Source organism: Oncorhynchus tshawytscha, linkage group LG04 (genome assembly GCF_018296145.1).
Source record: "Oncorhynchus tshawytscha isolate Ot180627B linkage group LG04, Otsh_v2.0, whole genome shotgun sequence".
Lineage (NCBI taxonomy): Eukaryota > Metazoa > Chordata > Actinopteri > Salmoniformes > Salmonidae > Oncorhynchus > Oncorhynchus tshawytscha.
Window position 1 is genome coordinate 54,376,771 of NC_056432.1, and position 16,414 is coordinate 54,393,184.

Consider the following 16,414-nt stretch of genomic DNA (forward strand, 5'->3'; position numbering starts at 1 on the left):
TCTGCATTCACGGGTGTCGGGCGGCATCTCTGTAAACTCTTTCTGAGAAAATAAAAACACTTCCAATCAAATAAAAGATTGGAGGTTAAACTGGAATTGTTCCAACCTACTTTCTATTTTCCAGTGAACCAAACATGCAATTAGGCCTATAGGCTACTCTTCTTCAATTGGGTATATTACCACATTGATCCATTGCATGTTCAAAGTTGGCCGTTGGCTTTTTTATTAGGAAGACTACGTCACTGTGGTGGCCTAACTCAAACAATACTTTGAAAAGGCCTGAGTGATGATTAACCTGTGTAACCTTATGTTAGTCAACCACGGCATGCTACACACAATATAACCTACTTTAAGCCATTTATCAAATCGTCCTTACAAAGGGCTGTAAAACTGGTTGAGCTGGTTAATGCAATTCCTTAGGAAACAGGAAGCTGCCCAACACAAATGATCCCAAAGGAAAACTACACCAAAACAGTGCCATGAGATCATTTGCAGTTGATTGGGTTATTTTGAGCATTTTGTTATAGGTAGACTATATGTATGGGCCTAATTAGTTGTTGGACCCACTGCAATTTAGAACTATTTGAATGATTAGTACAACGACGATGGTTATGAAAACGGTTACACTGGAACTGGGGCAATCGATGTCTGACCTCTCCTGGGCTCTTGTTATACAGTGTGTGACCTGGTGTTACCCAGTGAGTCAGACCATCGCAGCCACAAGATTAAATATGCCTGAATGATTGTTGGAAATGCCGACCATTTGTCCTAAACAGGGAGTTAAAATATGACTTACAAGTAGGCAAGAACATGTTTTAGTTTATCGAAAGGGGACAGTTGAATGTGGACAGGAACAGATAACTTTGGTCTAATACCCACAATCCATGCGGCACGGAGCACAGCTATATGGATCTGGGTATTTTTTCAGTGCGGTCAGTTTATGGGGCGTTAGGATGCAGTCGATCACTCCAGCTAAGGATCTTATGTAGGATAGGGAGATGTTAAAAGGGAATTACTCTAAATTCACTGTGTGATCTTCTGGGGGCTGACCCAGACACTGGCTAATGGCTGGCATCTGAGAGCACCACCCGTGTCCTATTATCACAGTGAACTAAAGCAGATATCATGTTAGGTATGTATGTATGTGGAAAACACTACATCAATGTACATCCTTTAATCTCTTAATTTCCCACGGTGGGTTCGAGTCAAAGTGTATGTTATAACATGGATACAACATGCTTTGCTTTCTATTCTGTTGCATTGGGCTCCCGAGTGGCGCAGCGGTCTAAGGCACTGCATCTCAGTGCTAGAGGCGTCACTAGAGACCCTGGTTAAATTCCAGGCTGTATCACAACCGGCCGTGATTGGGAGTCCCATAGGGCGACGCACAATTGGCCCAGCGTCATCCGGGTTAGGGTTTGGCCGGGGGTAGGCCGTCATTATAAATAAGAAATTGTTCTTAACTGACTTGCCTAGTTAAATCAAGGTTAAATTAAAAATATATAAATAATATGCATGTATATAAAGTATCATGTACCTGCCATAGACAATGTAACACTCCAAACATATAGTCGTGTAATCAGGAATGCATATGCATACAGTTCATTTACATTGCAGTTTGGATGACACAGTTGCTCCACCGCCCAAAGTCAATAGGAGGGAGCCACACCTCTGTATAGAGCCCTGACTGAAATAACAGACTAAATACAAATAAATAGAAAAATGAATGATACTTTATATGCATTTGGGGCATGTAAATGACTAGGGACAGTCGATTTAGTGACAGTTTGAATCGACTTCCTTGGAAATGTGGGAAATGTAATGGAGCAGATCAAACGCTGTTTTAATTTATTTAGACAAGACATTAGGTTTTAGCTATATGAGAAAGGTGTTTATCGAGAGACTCTTCAGCATGCGAAGATAGTGGAATGATCTCTACTACTTACCTCGGTTTGTGATATATTGGGAGCTGGAGTGAAGCTGAACATTTATTTATTCAGTGTGTCACTGCTAGTCCAGTCCAAAGAATGCACTCCACAATTTCCATCATTCATACTAGACGTTTCATGCAGTGCATATTCAATCTAGAGAGTCTGTTTTTTAAATATTTTTTACAAAGAATCATTGTATTGTACTGTGGTGAGAAGTGTGCTCAGGTGGTTTGTGCTGGATGAAGAAGAGGTAACTAGGTTAGACTGTGAATTGACACTTCCATGGAAATGAGAGGACTAGGAACTCTCATCACCTACAACCGCTCCCTAGGGTCACAATGAGTGAGAAACAGACAGCGCGGGATTTCCAGTCTTTATAATTGTCTGCTCTTTGCCATGGCAGCCCAGTCTTGAGTCCTGAATCAAATACCCCATCACGGGACAAAGCTGTTGCATACTTTCATGGTAACAGAGAATACATGAAATATTCTTCTCCATTAAACAGAGCCAATGCGCAGAGAAAACGGATCAATCTAAGTGCATCACTGTCATATATCAGGCATAGGAGGCTTTTTTACATGTGCAAAACAAACAGCTATATTAAGATTCACACGGGAGAGCAACACCTCAACATGAGGATGCAAAAACCCTTCTCTGGCCTTTTATACAGAGATTAAGGCAAGGACTGTACGAGGATTACATAAAGCTGCATGGTAAATGCTATTGGGACAAAGCCCTTTCCCAATTTTCTAATCCAAAGAGTGAGTTATTACACTGACATGCAGTTGATATATAGGCGGTAAACAAGGGGGAAAGAGGACATTCTGTTTCCTACTCGGTGGAAGCGATGTGTTTATGAAATCAAAAATGTAGCAACAAATTAAATGTGTGTGCTATCTACGGCAAATGGGCAGTTTCGAGCCGTCCTATGCACAATACTGTACCGTGGTCCCGAAATTACACCCGCACTTTATTTGAAGGGGGTATATAAACATTTAGGTTTCTATCACATGTACATGATATTCTGCCACTGGATTGGCAGTGAATACTTGTGATTGAACTGGCTCGCCACCTCTGGATGTAGTGGCTTGTTCCAAGCTCTCATATGTTTTAGAGCTGTGATTATGTTTCCAGGGAGGAAGTGACCTGGTTTTCTATTCATATTTCTACATTGATACCAAACAAACACCTATGCTAGGTTCTGATATAATGCAGTGGAGACAGCCACTTGGGTAAGGGCTTGTGTGCTAGTGTTTTATGGTTCAGTTAAGAAAAGCAAAGAGTGGTCTACTTTTTGAGCGATGACGGGGTTAGAATCAGGTTATCCCAAATTTATGGACTAACAAAGTCCGACCTCTCGTGGCGATACTGAGAATAGAGCTTTTCTGCACTTCCCAATGATATAACAACCACTAGGCACCAAAACTAGATTGCAAGGAATGCAAATGATTGCACCGAATGTGTTTCTCAATGATATCAGGGCACAGAGACACAGTAACGAAGGAGACGGTGTTATGCTGATGCAATTTTTTATATTTTGCTTGATACTAACTCTACTTACTATTAAAGAGACTGATACAGAAAGGCAATACAGAAAGGCTCCTGTGGCTTACCCAGAAACACATGCAATTTACTTGTACAGCCACAGTGTGAAAGGTCAGCAACTGGCCAGTTCCTTCCCAAAGGCGCCAGGTGAATACCAAAATACATTTCAAATACAAAAATACATCCCCTTATTTACAGCAAAAGCATTCACTTTGTCTTATGTACAAAAGGGCACACATTACGAACGCCAACAAACATATGGAATGTTTGGTAAGATTTGCATCATTTCACTTTGAATTATAATAGCCTTGTAAAACCCCTCACACAGGTTTTGAAGCAGGTTTCTACCACACATTTGGGGGACTAATTACAAAAGATTGACCCTGGTTCAACCAGATAACTCAGTCTGACTTGATTTACTGTGTTTATGCATGATCCCAATGGTTTAGTGTGGACACAGTCATCAGAGAGCCTGTTCAAGATCAGCACATTGGACAGATTATAGAATATAGAGTAGCAGTCATTTATACCAGGCACTGCTTTAAGACAACCTAAAGATGGTGTAGCAGGTAGGATAGAGGGGACTGGGGTGGGTTGGGACAACTAAGCAACCATTTGATCAGTAAAATGTGTGTTTATAGAAGGCAAGTGGGTGAGGGCAGGACAGCTTCCAGAGCATCTGGTTGAACCTTAGTTACACATCTATTAATCAAACGAAAGGACCAACATAGACAAACAGTATCTTGACAGAAAGCAATCGACATTTTCAATATACACACATTATCAGTGTACTCAGTTAACCAACTCTACATTTGTCAGGTAATGTGCACTAAGATATAAGACAGGCGACAACTAGGAAACAAAACCGACTTAGAAATTATATGGCTCTGATTAATAGGGTAGGTAGTGATTTTACAAACCATTTGACAGAAAATGAATAATGCAAATCTAATGACATGTTAGAGTAAAATACATATTAATTACATGGAAGGATTGTGCGTCTGGCCTCCCCTGATTATACACAGACAAGCCACAGTTGTGAATAAGCAAGCAAAAGACTGGACGTTAAGCTAAGACTCCAAGGCTACTGGCTGACCCAGATCCTCCATGCCTCCTCCACAGAGCCTGGGCTGTCTACTCAAACCCTCCTGCCTAGCATTACGCAATCTCATTTAGCGTCAGTGGGGCCGCCCCACTCACTCCTTACACAATCTCTCTCTCCCTCTCTCGCCCTGAAACAACACAGCAGGAAGAGGAGGGAACACCAGAATATATTCTATTCAATGTAACAAGGTTCTTCACAACAAAAACGCTGCATGAAAAGCTTTTTGTATTATTTTGCTGCTGGAGTGACTGTTTTTAAGACGCATTATCAACAGAACAGTGTTCTTTAGAGTGAACAGTTTTTCTGGGCACTACTGTAAAAATGTGATGCGATTATTATTATTATTTTTTTTTTTACCCCCAGTGGATTCTGAACTTTGATATTCAATTTAAAATATACTCTATTTTCACATTCACAATGACATTAGGGCTGAATGGACTTTTGGCATAATGATGATATTCATTCATTTTTTTGTGGAGAAAATGTATTCTTGTGGTGGTGTTTTGACTATTTTTGTAAAGATGGGCAGTTTTGAGTCCTTTGGACTAGAGAAGGCTTTGCTCCAGTGAGGAAGTATTGTACACCCTTGGTATGCATTTACACTGATTGTCCCTGTTCATGTTTTTTTCAATATATACAAAACTTTCTTGATACAGAAATAAATACAAAAACAGACAAACTGTGTAACAGTTAAGACAACAAGATCATGTAAACATGACGTCATAATTGATAATTCATAAAAAGAAAAGTTCACAATATTTTTTTGCATAAAATAAATATGCTCTTTTTTGATGCCAATAATACGTATATATTACATATGATTTAGTTTGCATAAAGAGTCAAATAATAAAATGGACAACCCCATGTGGACGGCGTGAGAATACAAACACTGAAAGAGTTTGAAGGCACTTATACCCATTAGCTTGCAATGTCGACCTGAAGAAAAAAAAAGTGCAATGCACACACAAGCTTAAACATTATGGGACAAAATGTGGTAAAATGTCAAAAATAAATGCCTTTGAAAGATGTATAATTCTAGCATGAGGCAATAGAGTGCATTTTAAGCGCTTTAAGCAAAAGGTAAAAGAGGACATTCTTTGGAATGTTGGTATTAAAATATTTGCATGACCAATTGTGAAGTAGGAGAGGGAATTTCTAGAACAGAACAACTGGAATTATAAATACCCCCCCACCACCCAACATCCCTATCTCCCTCACCCTCCTATCCAATTTGCTATAGATCCGCTATAGATCCCCCTACACCTGAAGTACCCCCTGTGTTCTAAATATTTGTAGAAGTCCTTGAAAAAGCAACAGTGTGATGGAATCTGAGGAGCACTTCATCTGCACAGAAGCACTGCAACCACACTCACCCAGTTGAACGTGCAGACAGACACACAGAGCACACAGATGTTTCAACAAGTTACTCAATTCAAACCCCTCTCACTCCCTGCTTCTGCCCCCAGTCAAACACAGCAGTCAGAGATGAAAAGTTCCTGTGGAGCTTTGATTGGAGTTGCCCGTCATTTCTATCTTCTTCACATACCCTCTTCATCCTCTCTATCAGGTGGGACTTCAGGGAATGGGATGGAACAGGAAGGCCAGGGAGCTACTGCAGGAGGTCAGGGAGTGCAGGGAGAGGTGGGTTGGGGATGGCACACTAGGGGGCGCCGTAGTGTCACTACACATCCACATGGGTAAGGAGTCTGGAGAGCCTGTGTTTTTGGCAGCTCCGCCCCTCAAGGTTAAAAGTACTCCTCTCCTCCTTCGGGGTTTGGCTCTCTGTGGAGGGGATAAATAGTCCATCAGTATCACAAAAAACTCTGGTAACCTAACAATCACATTAATTAAAATTACAAGGAGCACTGATAAAATAATGAGTCCCTTGTTCTGAAGAGCAATTTGTGAGAATCTTCTCATTAACAAAGATGGAGACAGAGTCGACAGCCCTACTTGTCTGGCCTCACTTTACATTTTGTGGTACTGCGGCTCTTCTTGGAGGAACTGGGCGCCGGTCCTGTTATAGTCCACCGGATCGGAGTGAACCTTGCTGAGGTACTTGGTGTTCTCGTGTTCGCCTCCGTGGCTGTCATGTGCCGACCGGTCCTCGGTGTAGTCGAGGGGCGCCCCCTCCGAGCCGTCCCCCTCCATCTTCAGGAAGCCCCCGTGACCGTCCTCCAACGAGGAGCTCTCGTCGTAGAAGAGTAGGCTGCGGGAGCGGACTAAACAGACACAGACAGAGATAAATAGAGGATGTTAAGTTAATCACTGCCTTGATCCTCCAAACACTACAAAGGAACATAGAACCATTCCTATATTGTAAAAAATGAAAAGAATGGAAGAAGAATGGAATGGTTTTGAGCAGGGCGGACATCTTTATTCAGCAGGTGCGTGAGTTTTACAGGGAGAACAACTCATTACAGCTTCCTGTGCCATGCTGACTTCAGGTTTCTAAAGCAACCCAGCCCTCACCAACCAATTCTGAGTAGCCAGTAGATCCATGTATGATTTCCCATTTTGTGGTCATCAAGCTGAATATTATAATAGAAGGAAGGATATTGGGATTTCAGCTAACATACTCTCCTGAGTCTGTCGCTTTTGAAACACTACAAGATAAGATGTAACGCCACATTGACGTGTAATTCAACCACACGATGCTCCCTTTGACATTATTTCTGGAAGTGCTGGTAGGCAAGCAACATGCGACCTGAAAATATGTGATATGTATGGGACAACAAACTAAAGGCTTTGTGTTTGTCATGCTGTAGATGGTGGACTATTCTAAGTCAGGGTTTCCCGAACTTGGTCCTGCACGTTTAGTTATTTCCCCCCTAGCATTACACAGCTGATTCAAATAACCACGTCATCATCAAGCTCTGATTATTCTAATCAGCTGTGTAGTGCTAGGGCAAAAAAAAAAAACGTGCACCCGTGAGGGGCCCCTGGACCGAGTTTCCTGAAACTTTGTTCTAGGTGACAGGTGAGGGGTAGGGGACATACCCTGGCTGGCTGTGTAGACATCAGCCGAGGGGAGGGGCGAGGAGGACTTCACGGTATGGGACAGGGAGGAGAGCTCAGGCAGACAAGGTACAAGGGAGCCCAGCACCAGGAAAAAGCACAGCGCCACCACCTGGCGGGAGGGAACCAGAAACCATCAACAAAAGCACATGGTCAACATGAGAACAGTGTGCTAGTGAGGTTCTGTTCTCCAGCTGAGAAGGCTTTTGCCAGTTTGAGTTCATGGGGTCGCCTCTGTGTTTTATAGTAGAGTAGGCCAGGCCACAAGCCAGTGTCCCTGTCCATTGCTGTGAGTCTTCTCACAAACAAAGCGGTCGTTTTCCCTTTTTAACATGACGTGACTATCCAGTCCAAGGAACACTAACTACACAGTATCTTAGATCAGTGGGGAGCAAAGAAAACCCCCACATTTTTTAAATGGGATTTTGCATGTCTGGTGCATGTGTGTATCAGAATAAATAGTATGCAAAGTACCATAAGGCATGTTCCTGTTTGCGTTGAGGCCATTTTGTAGGATTGTGGCACTTTTCCTGTGACCAGGACCTGGAGTTTCTGGAGCTGCTGGAGTAGAGTTCTGGAGAGAGGAGGCAGAGAATACATGTTTCAGATTAACTAATAATACAACTGTATTAATTTACAGAATCTACAATAATGATCCTCATGTGAACTTAAAATGTTCTCCAGAAGAGCAGACTCTAACGACTGTCAGACATTACAATGATCCAGTTTAGCTCCAGCTGTCGGATAACACAAAGCATGCACCATTACACACACAAACACACACACAGATGACTGACAGTGACATTTCACAGAAATGTATTGTAAATCCCCCAAATAATCCCTCTCCACCTGGCTATTTCCGTGATTTTAGAGTGAGTACAAAGTCAACTAAGATTGAACATAAAATAAACAATTACAAAAACAATCATAATTGTCTTGCTCTTCTGAGCATCCAGGACATTGAAGTTCATCTCTGAGAAAAAGGATAATGTGAGGATAACACATTGAGGAATTAGAGCTGGAAATTATATAAGACGTCTCTATTTCTAGTGTGTGAACCAAGCTCCCACAGTCTCTCCCCCTCACCACAAAATACAAGCTTTGCCCAAATAGAAAGCAATTCAAAACCACAAGCAATGCAGACGCCCGCTCGGACTCTACCTCCTCCATACATTTTCTCTCTCTCTCTCTCTCTCTCTCTCTCTCTCTCTCTCTCTCTCTCTCTCTCTCTCTCTCTCTCTCTTTAGACATGAATTACTGTATGTTAGACAAGCATGAGTGTTGGGTCAGGCTGCAATAAGAAATTAAACCAGGTGAGCTTTCATATTTTCACCACGAGAGGGAGCATGTTTTCCACTAATGGTAGAAAAGACATTTCCATTGTTAGCCTTCACACAACCCAAACACCATGAAACGATTTGCCATATCCACAATATGTGACTATAACCCTAGTATAAAGTTCAAATACATGCAAACAGCTATACTGGCATTATATTGGTCCTTTGGGGTACCCCAGATGCACAATAACTATTTTCATGCTGTTAATACCAGAGATTGAAAATACAGTCAGTTATGACAGAAGAGCTTCATGTTACGGTCCGATTGGATATGAAGGTGATTATAATTTTTTGGTCAAATCTTAACAGGAAAATTCTCATGGAAACTCTGGAAAACGGAACATTAACGTCCCATGTGAGGAATGTCCATTGCATCATCACGTTTGAATTGAACCATGGTTGGTCAGTGCTTGCACAGTTGTGATCTATAAACCATATTGCTCCCAAGGGACTAAAATAGACTGTGTAAAAGAAAAAGAAAAAAAAAACACGAGTAGATCTTGACTGGGAAACATGTGCATGAGTGACTCTGTGACACCTTCAACTTCTCAAGAGCAACCTTGGCCCTCCTCATGGACCAAACCTTTTCAGACGTCGTCAATTAAAGTACAGCAAGCGCCTAGTATCCAGCTAACTGTATGCGAGATGCATACATCACTAGTAAAAACATTTTTACTTGAGTCACATTAGGACAACAGATTGCTTGTTGGGCTGCCATCTCGCATTGACAGATAAGCCCATTTTGGCCCCTCTTTACCAGGCAAGGCAAGGCATATGCTGTTGGAACACGCGCCCCACACGTTGTTCCTAGCTGGCTCCTGTGTGTTCCATTTGGACTGCCTGCTAGGAGCTGAGTCAGCCTGTGGTTTCCTTCTCGGGCCTTAAATTATTATGAGGCAGATTTGAGTGAGCACTTTTTGTGATGGTTCACTCTGTGCTGTAATTAAGGAGAGGTATACTGTCGCGCTGTTACTTTGATCCAAGCAACTTGAAATGCCTATTGTAAATTAGAGGCTGGCACAGTCTGTGATGCCTTTAAGAGTCTGTGTAGTCTGTGATGCCTTTTATTGAGCCCAATCACTTGCACTTGCACAATGGTCGACACTGTGAAAATGTCCCCACCTAATGAAGGAAGAAGCAGTCAAATCACAGACAGCTATCCTGAATAGAAAAAGTTATCCGAGGCTTGATTGGAGCTGGCGGATCAGGGATGTGTCTAGCATCACTCAGAGCGTGCTCACACATGCACACACTCACACACATAAAGTCTGTCACTCAAAGTCATGGCTCACCTGTTAGCACTCTCCAGTGTTTCCACCTTCTTCCACAGGTCACTGTTCTCAGATGTGTAGTTCTCCACCCTGTGAGACACAAAGTCACATCCATACATTCGATCATGGCTATCTGACAATTTGGAATATACATTCTTGATAATCACAGACAACATGGGCTATTGAAATGCAGTGCTTGAATATTGGATGTGAACACAACACAGTCTGCGGTGATAGGAGGCATAATGGTAATGCTATAGTAACCTCTGTACCGCTGTAATGTATTTAGGTCTTAAATATTAACTAAAAAAACAACAATGACCATGGATGGAAAGTCAGGGATTTTCCTGGTAAGGAACAGTGATCTACAGATGCCTTTGCTGGAATGGATTAAGTGATTGTGTGTGACTCAGATGGCCTTGTGTGACCGCATGCTTTAATGGACAAACGCCATTGGCATTAGCTAAGGAACAATCAAACAATGAAGGAGTGGAGAAATGAAAAAAAGTGGAGAACAGGAATGACGACGAGAGAGGAGGAAAAAAGTTGGCAGACAGGAAAGGGGAGAGTGTCCTGCTTTTACTTTTTCTCCAGGCACTCCACGTACTCCTTCTTCTTCCTGCGACTCTCCTGGGCAGATATCTAGACAGAGAAGGGAGAGAGGGATCCCCAAATCAATAACAGCTCATATGATAAAAGGGAGAATATTAAAATATTAATATTGCCTGAACACTACTTTGAGATTACAGGTAAAAGAATACATTAAAAAGTATTGCGGTTACAAATAGTTTTACACATTTTCTGGAAGCTAATCGTACAGTTTCTTTTGGACTGAATCTACATTTTACTTCCCGGGATGTAAGAGTGGGTACCTTATTTTTTATTTTCCTGCGAACCCTCTTCAGTGCCTTCTCCTCGGTCTTGGTGAGGGGCAGCTTGTTGGGTACGGGGTAACCTTCAGCGATCAGGGTGCGTTTCTCCTCCTCTGTCAGCATCAGGGGCCCTGAAGTACCCTGTAGTTTCTGTGGAGAAGTAAAGGATTCATTTTATGAATTGGAGAAACTGTGTTACTGTGTGTATTATACTGTATCTGTACACCAGGGCAGCGCCTAATGAAGAGACTAGACTAGGGTGGCGGTCAGGGTCAGTGTGAGGATGTGGATATGAACTCCTAATATGTCCAGCAGCTGGGTTTGTCTGCAGCCCAGCTCATCGTGGGTGGCTCTGACTCTACTGACGGGAAGGGCTTGGAGTTAGGCCAGAGGAACCTCCTGCACTGATAGAGAACCATCCACAGCACAGCCCGAAGTCATCAGGAAAGGCAAACCATAGATCAGCCATGGGCTTAGATACTGTAACACTGCATGTGCACGCACATACACTGACTCACATGCACTCACTGACATTCACTCTCACTCACACACACTCACAGACTCAGGATTAACATAAACATAGTTCCTGTTACTTACAAATAACTTGATGTACAATTTTTTTCTCACTTTCGCTCTGATTGGCACCATTACCAAAAGACAAACGGTACGCTGCTGGGGGGTGTGGCGAGTGGGACGGTCTCAGTACTTACGTGTGGGGCGGTAAGGAGGGGTGAGGAGGATATGGCAGCGGAGGAGCGGGCCTGTAGGCGGGCTGGGCTGGAAGGGGGCATGGAGCGGGGGCTCTGGGATCCATCACTGTCACTGCCATGGCTGCTGGGAGGGGTGGGGGGAGCTGCAGCTGATCATCTGTGTGTGTGTGTGTGGGGGGGGCAGAAAATAGGGTTCCAATGGTTATGAAATGCATCACTTGCAACATGACCCATATGCTCAAAGCCTCTGCCCATCTAACCTCATGATGATATACAGTCCCTGTATAATGAGACAGAGGGGACAAAAGTCTGACTTCATCTGTCGTGTGGGATCGAGCTGAAAATAGTTCATTTAACTTAAACAGTGGAGAGCAGCGGTGCAAATCCAAGACCTCATAAAACGGTCAGTTTTGCCAAGACATCCATAATTAAAATGGCAAATGACTTCCTGGACAGAGTCAGTTCAAACATAGAGACAGCTTAATTCCAGTAAGTAAGGCAGCCAGTGCCTGCTCTTATTTTTATTGCTTGATCCCATCCTCCCATCCACTCAGTAGCCTCTGTGTAAGTATCTGAATGGAGCTCAGACAGGGATGGGGTGAGGACTGTGTTTTCTTAAGATATCTGTGCCAGGCAGAATTTCCCCCAACATAGTTCCCAAACACCAGGCCATACCCATGCTGGTATGACCCTTGGATTTAGTTTGGTGTGAGTCCAGAGTACACAGGACCCAGGTTTTATTCTGTTATTACTGGAAAGGGAGGCGAAGAATGGAAGAAAATGGACTTTGTCAAAGGCAGAGGCAGACACAATGCAGACGTTATTGTTCAGACTGCGCTCTGTGAAGGGAGGCAGGGCTAGACTGGACATGTGGTGCTGCTGGCCTGTGGTTATTGAACATAAGATTTATGGTCAACCAGATGGGACTCAGTCTTATATGGAGGTATTCCTCTGCATCATGAAGGCCATCTCTGCAACCCCTGAACCAGTAAAAGTGTCTCTTTAACCGGGATACTGGAATCTGCAGGCTGGTGACTGAACAGGTCCAGCTGCGTCTCTACAGGTGTATCTGGTCAGTTCTATCTTCTACTCCAGTTGAATCCCTCTGTAGGTGAGGGTAGTCCTTCCCTGTCTCTCTGATACACTCTTTAAAAGGATTGGGCAATATGGTGCTCCAGGCAGAAATATTGAAAAGCGAAATCCAAGATAGTATCTTGGTACATCAAAAAAGGCATTAGTGTGCAGAACAGAAAATATTGCCATTCTTGAGGAAGGGATAGAAAAAGAGAGGGAAGAGAATCTTACTTAGCTGGTTTGATCAACACCGAAAAAAATGAGAGCACTTAATCACCAGCACCACTACTCTAATAATATACTTTCAGATTAGAGTCTCAGTTGGCTTCTTCCGCCTAACTTCATTAGCAATTAGATCAGAAAATACTACATGAATGAACAGAGGCATTCTCGTCCTGTATGTGTAAGCGAAAAATGGAAAAAGAAAAGCTAGCAGGTTATAATTGGAAACACTTCATATCTGAAATGAGCCATCACTAATAGTGTTTCATAGTGAAATACCTATTAGGGAAAGAACACATTATACATCATTATGTGTCACACTTGCTTGCAGTAATTGCTATTCCTATCTACCACAGCCTAGCCATTCACTTTAACAAAGATGGACTAATTCAGCTGAATAAGAGAGAGAAAGAACATGCCGACCACTGTCTGGAAGAATGGTGTGTCGTCGGGAATACACTGTAGTGAGTCACTGTGACGCACGCTTCATGTCAGGTTTTTCTCCCCCCCCCCGTGTAAATAACACACTCGTAGAAAGGCACTATGGCGGAATCAACTGGAGGTAGCCGCCTGTTGACACCTGCACATAACCTTTAAGTTGAGAGGTGGGGTCTGTGAGTGTGTAAAGGTCTCAGAAGAAACGGAGGCATCTAAATAATTGAATGAAGGGCAACTTAAAATCCAAGCTTTCTTAGAACAGCTGGATACATAAGCCCTTGAGGATGTTTGAATGCCTTAATGTCATCTTGCTTATTGTCATGGTTCTCACCTGAAGGGATGTTGAGGAACTGGTTGACCTCTCTGGGTTCATCTTTGATTGCAGGTGTGGGGTTGAGGTTCAACTCTTTGGAGCCCTGGAATAAGAGTATTATGAAGAGCTTAGTATTTGTATAGGACAAGAGACATTCCAAGTGGTTCTGACAGTAAACACATCTGAAGACAGTTCAAAACTATTTATATAACTGAAGAAAGGGAATCCATCTCCACCAATGGTTCTTGGAAGGGATCCAAGTGAGGACCATGTAGCCAGGACACTCACCATTTGAGACTTATAGAGTTCATTCTTACAGCTGGAACAAATCGGATGACCATGCCCTAATCCTAAATATTCACAGAACTTTAAATATGCTATGAATTTGAAGATGTTCAAACTAAAATAACTCTTGTGAAAAGGAACGGTACTGTAGTAATGTGTGCTGGGCTACAGGCCTGGTAACCAGTGATAACTGGTAATAGCTGTGCTGGGCTACAGGCCTGGTAACCAGTGATAACTGGTAATAGCTGTGCTGGGCTACAGGCCTGGTAACCAGTGATAACTGGTAATAGCTGTGCTGGGGTTCACATCTGACTGCTAAGCCCCACCTCAGCCCCACAAACCATGAATTACTTCCATGGACAATGAGGCATGAGTCACCGTGCTGGTCCTGTAGGGGTGCACTGTGTGAATGGTTTATTTCCTCCACTTACAAACTCAGTTTCTTTTCCTTTTAATAATCACATTTTGACCTACATTTTGTGTCAAAAATTTGATTTTAGGTTGCCGTTCCAGCCAGACACTAGACTCCAAATTCCAAATTCATAGATGTCCTTCAAACAGCTCAAGTTTTAGTCGAAGAGGAGAAAGGCAGGAGCGATCCCTATGGCTTATAAAGAGGCTTAGTCTTCCATAGCTCTTGACGCGCAGGAAAAATGCTTTCCCTGGTAATGGATCAGGATAAGTTCTAGGTGATAGTTTCTATGGCTGCAGTTACTTACTGTTTCCCCCGATGAGCTCCTGTGAGGTGGTGGGGCGAGGTTGAGAGGCTGGAAGCATGAGTTCCCTATGGAGGGGACTGTAGTGGAAGGCTCTGCCTGTTGATCAGGCTCCTGCTTTACCAGGATGGCCGTCAGGTCCTGGCTGAAAGACCACATTCCTTCAAACTCTGGGGAGAAGAAAAAGAAGATGGTAAACAAATTAGTTGTATGTCTCAAGGGATATCATTACATAACTAGTACTCTACATGAAGTAGAGTATCAAACCAAGAAGCCCCCCTGTGTATTTCAAAGGGACACCTTGGGATACTACTAGAGGTGAGCAGGATTGGGTGACAGATCAGTGTACATTAAAGCAGCAGGTGTGACGCACATCTACAGAATGGATCCTCTTTATGGTCCAGGGCTAACGCGAAGCAGCTGATTGTGAAAGCCAATAGCTTCAACTTTGAGGACTTTCTGCCTCCGAAATGAGTTTCCTCCTCCGTTAATAACCTCTGTGAAGATGGCAAACAGTGAGAGGCCAGTGAGTACAAAGCCTCTCCTGAAGAGGGGCCGTCCTGCAGTTTCAAAGTCAGGAGTAAAAGCACTCACAACCAGTGGTCCTCGTTTAGCAGCCTGGTTTTTTTCCCCTCATTTGTTTGCTGGCACCCTGATTGGATCGATAAAACATTACAGAGGCTTATAAAAAGGTAGTAAGCAAGCTTTCAAGTTGTGCTCCTTAACAGAAGACAGGTTGGGGTGTGGGCGAGATTCCCATGGCGAGGAGGGGAAAGGGAGCAGTGGGAGACTGATTACGGTGAGGGTGTAAATCCCTCCCCCACTGGGGTTTTATGTCCACAGACTTTACCCCATGGGGGAAACCCGAAGTGGCGTCAAAATCTTCAATCCACTCAGAAAAGTCTACTGTATTGGCAACCTTGGCAACATACTAAATTGTCTACAAGGAATAGATTACATTTTTACTTTGCCAAACACAATAAATAATGGACTGTAAGATGAGTGAAATATTGCAAATACTTATTTTACGGTCGTAACAACCTTCCCTGGTATTCTACATCAACAAGTCATGGCTTGCAATATATTATGATAAGGCCTTGGCTTTTCTATGGGAAGATTCAATCGGGGAAGCAACAGGATGCACTGAATGAATGCGACCAAGGACACCACTAACTCTAATTGGCATGTCATCACAAATAATTAATGCAAACCAACAGCACATCCAGGTCATTTTATGTAGAGTATCTAGACAGTAGCTCACATCTCATGGGATGTCATGGCTACAGCCTGCACATACCCATGAGGCCATGTGTTGTGGCCTTGAGGAAGCATCGGGGTTGCCTTTGAAGTTTACAGGCAGGTCAGTACAGTTAGTCGGACTCCCCTCACTCAGCATCTGAGTGGATTGGGGCAAGGCCTGGGAGCTCATTAGCCAGGCTATGAGAGGGGATGGCAGTTTTATCTTCACACATTACACCTAGGTGGAGAGCAGTAAAGCAGCTAGACACCCCCTTTTAACAGCCAACCTCTTAAAAAATTGGCATTTTACAGTGATTGGGGCAAAGGGGATTGGGAAT

The 16,414-nt window shown here is 43.2% G+C and overlaps 1 protein-coding gene across 1 annotated transcript in view; it reads right to left on the reverse strand.

The window, feature by feature from the left end:
• Positions 1–3,443: 3,443 nt before the first annotated feature.
• creb3l1 (cAMP responsive element binding protein 3-like 1) overlaps positions 3,444–16,414 on the reverse strand; it is a 28,997-nt gene continuing 16,026 nt past the window's right edge. Inside the window, exons 3-13 of the mRNA XM_024418584.2 lie at positions 14,841–15,007; positions 13,855–13,939; positions 12,717–12,740; positions 11,790–11,932; positions 11,080–11,229; positions 10,791–10,849; positions 10,229–10,297; positions 8,074–8,173; positions 7,582–7,711; positions 6,554–6,803; positions 3,444–6,363 (exon numbers count right to left, since the gene is read on the reverse strand). Of these exons, the coding sequence (XP_024274352.1) occupies positions 6,327–6,363; positions 6,554–6,803; positions 7,582–7,711; positions 8,074–8,173; positions 10,229–10,297; positions 10,791–10,849; positions 11,080–11,229; positions 11,790–11,932; positions 12,717–12,740; positions 13,855–13,939; positions 14,841–15,007 (1,214 nt within the window). The 3' untranslated portion in view covers positions 3,444–6,326. The remainder of the gene's footprint in view (positions 6,364–6,553; positions 6,804–7,581; positions 7,712–8,073; positions 8,174–10,228; positions 10,298–10,790; positions 10,850–11,079; positions 11,230–11,789; positions 11,933–12,716; positions 12,741–13,854; positions 13,940–14,840; positions 15,008–16,414) is intronic.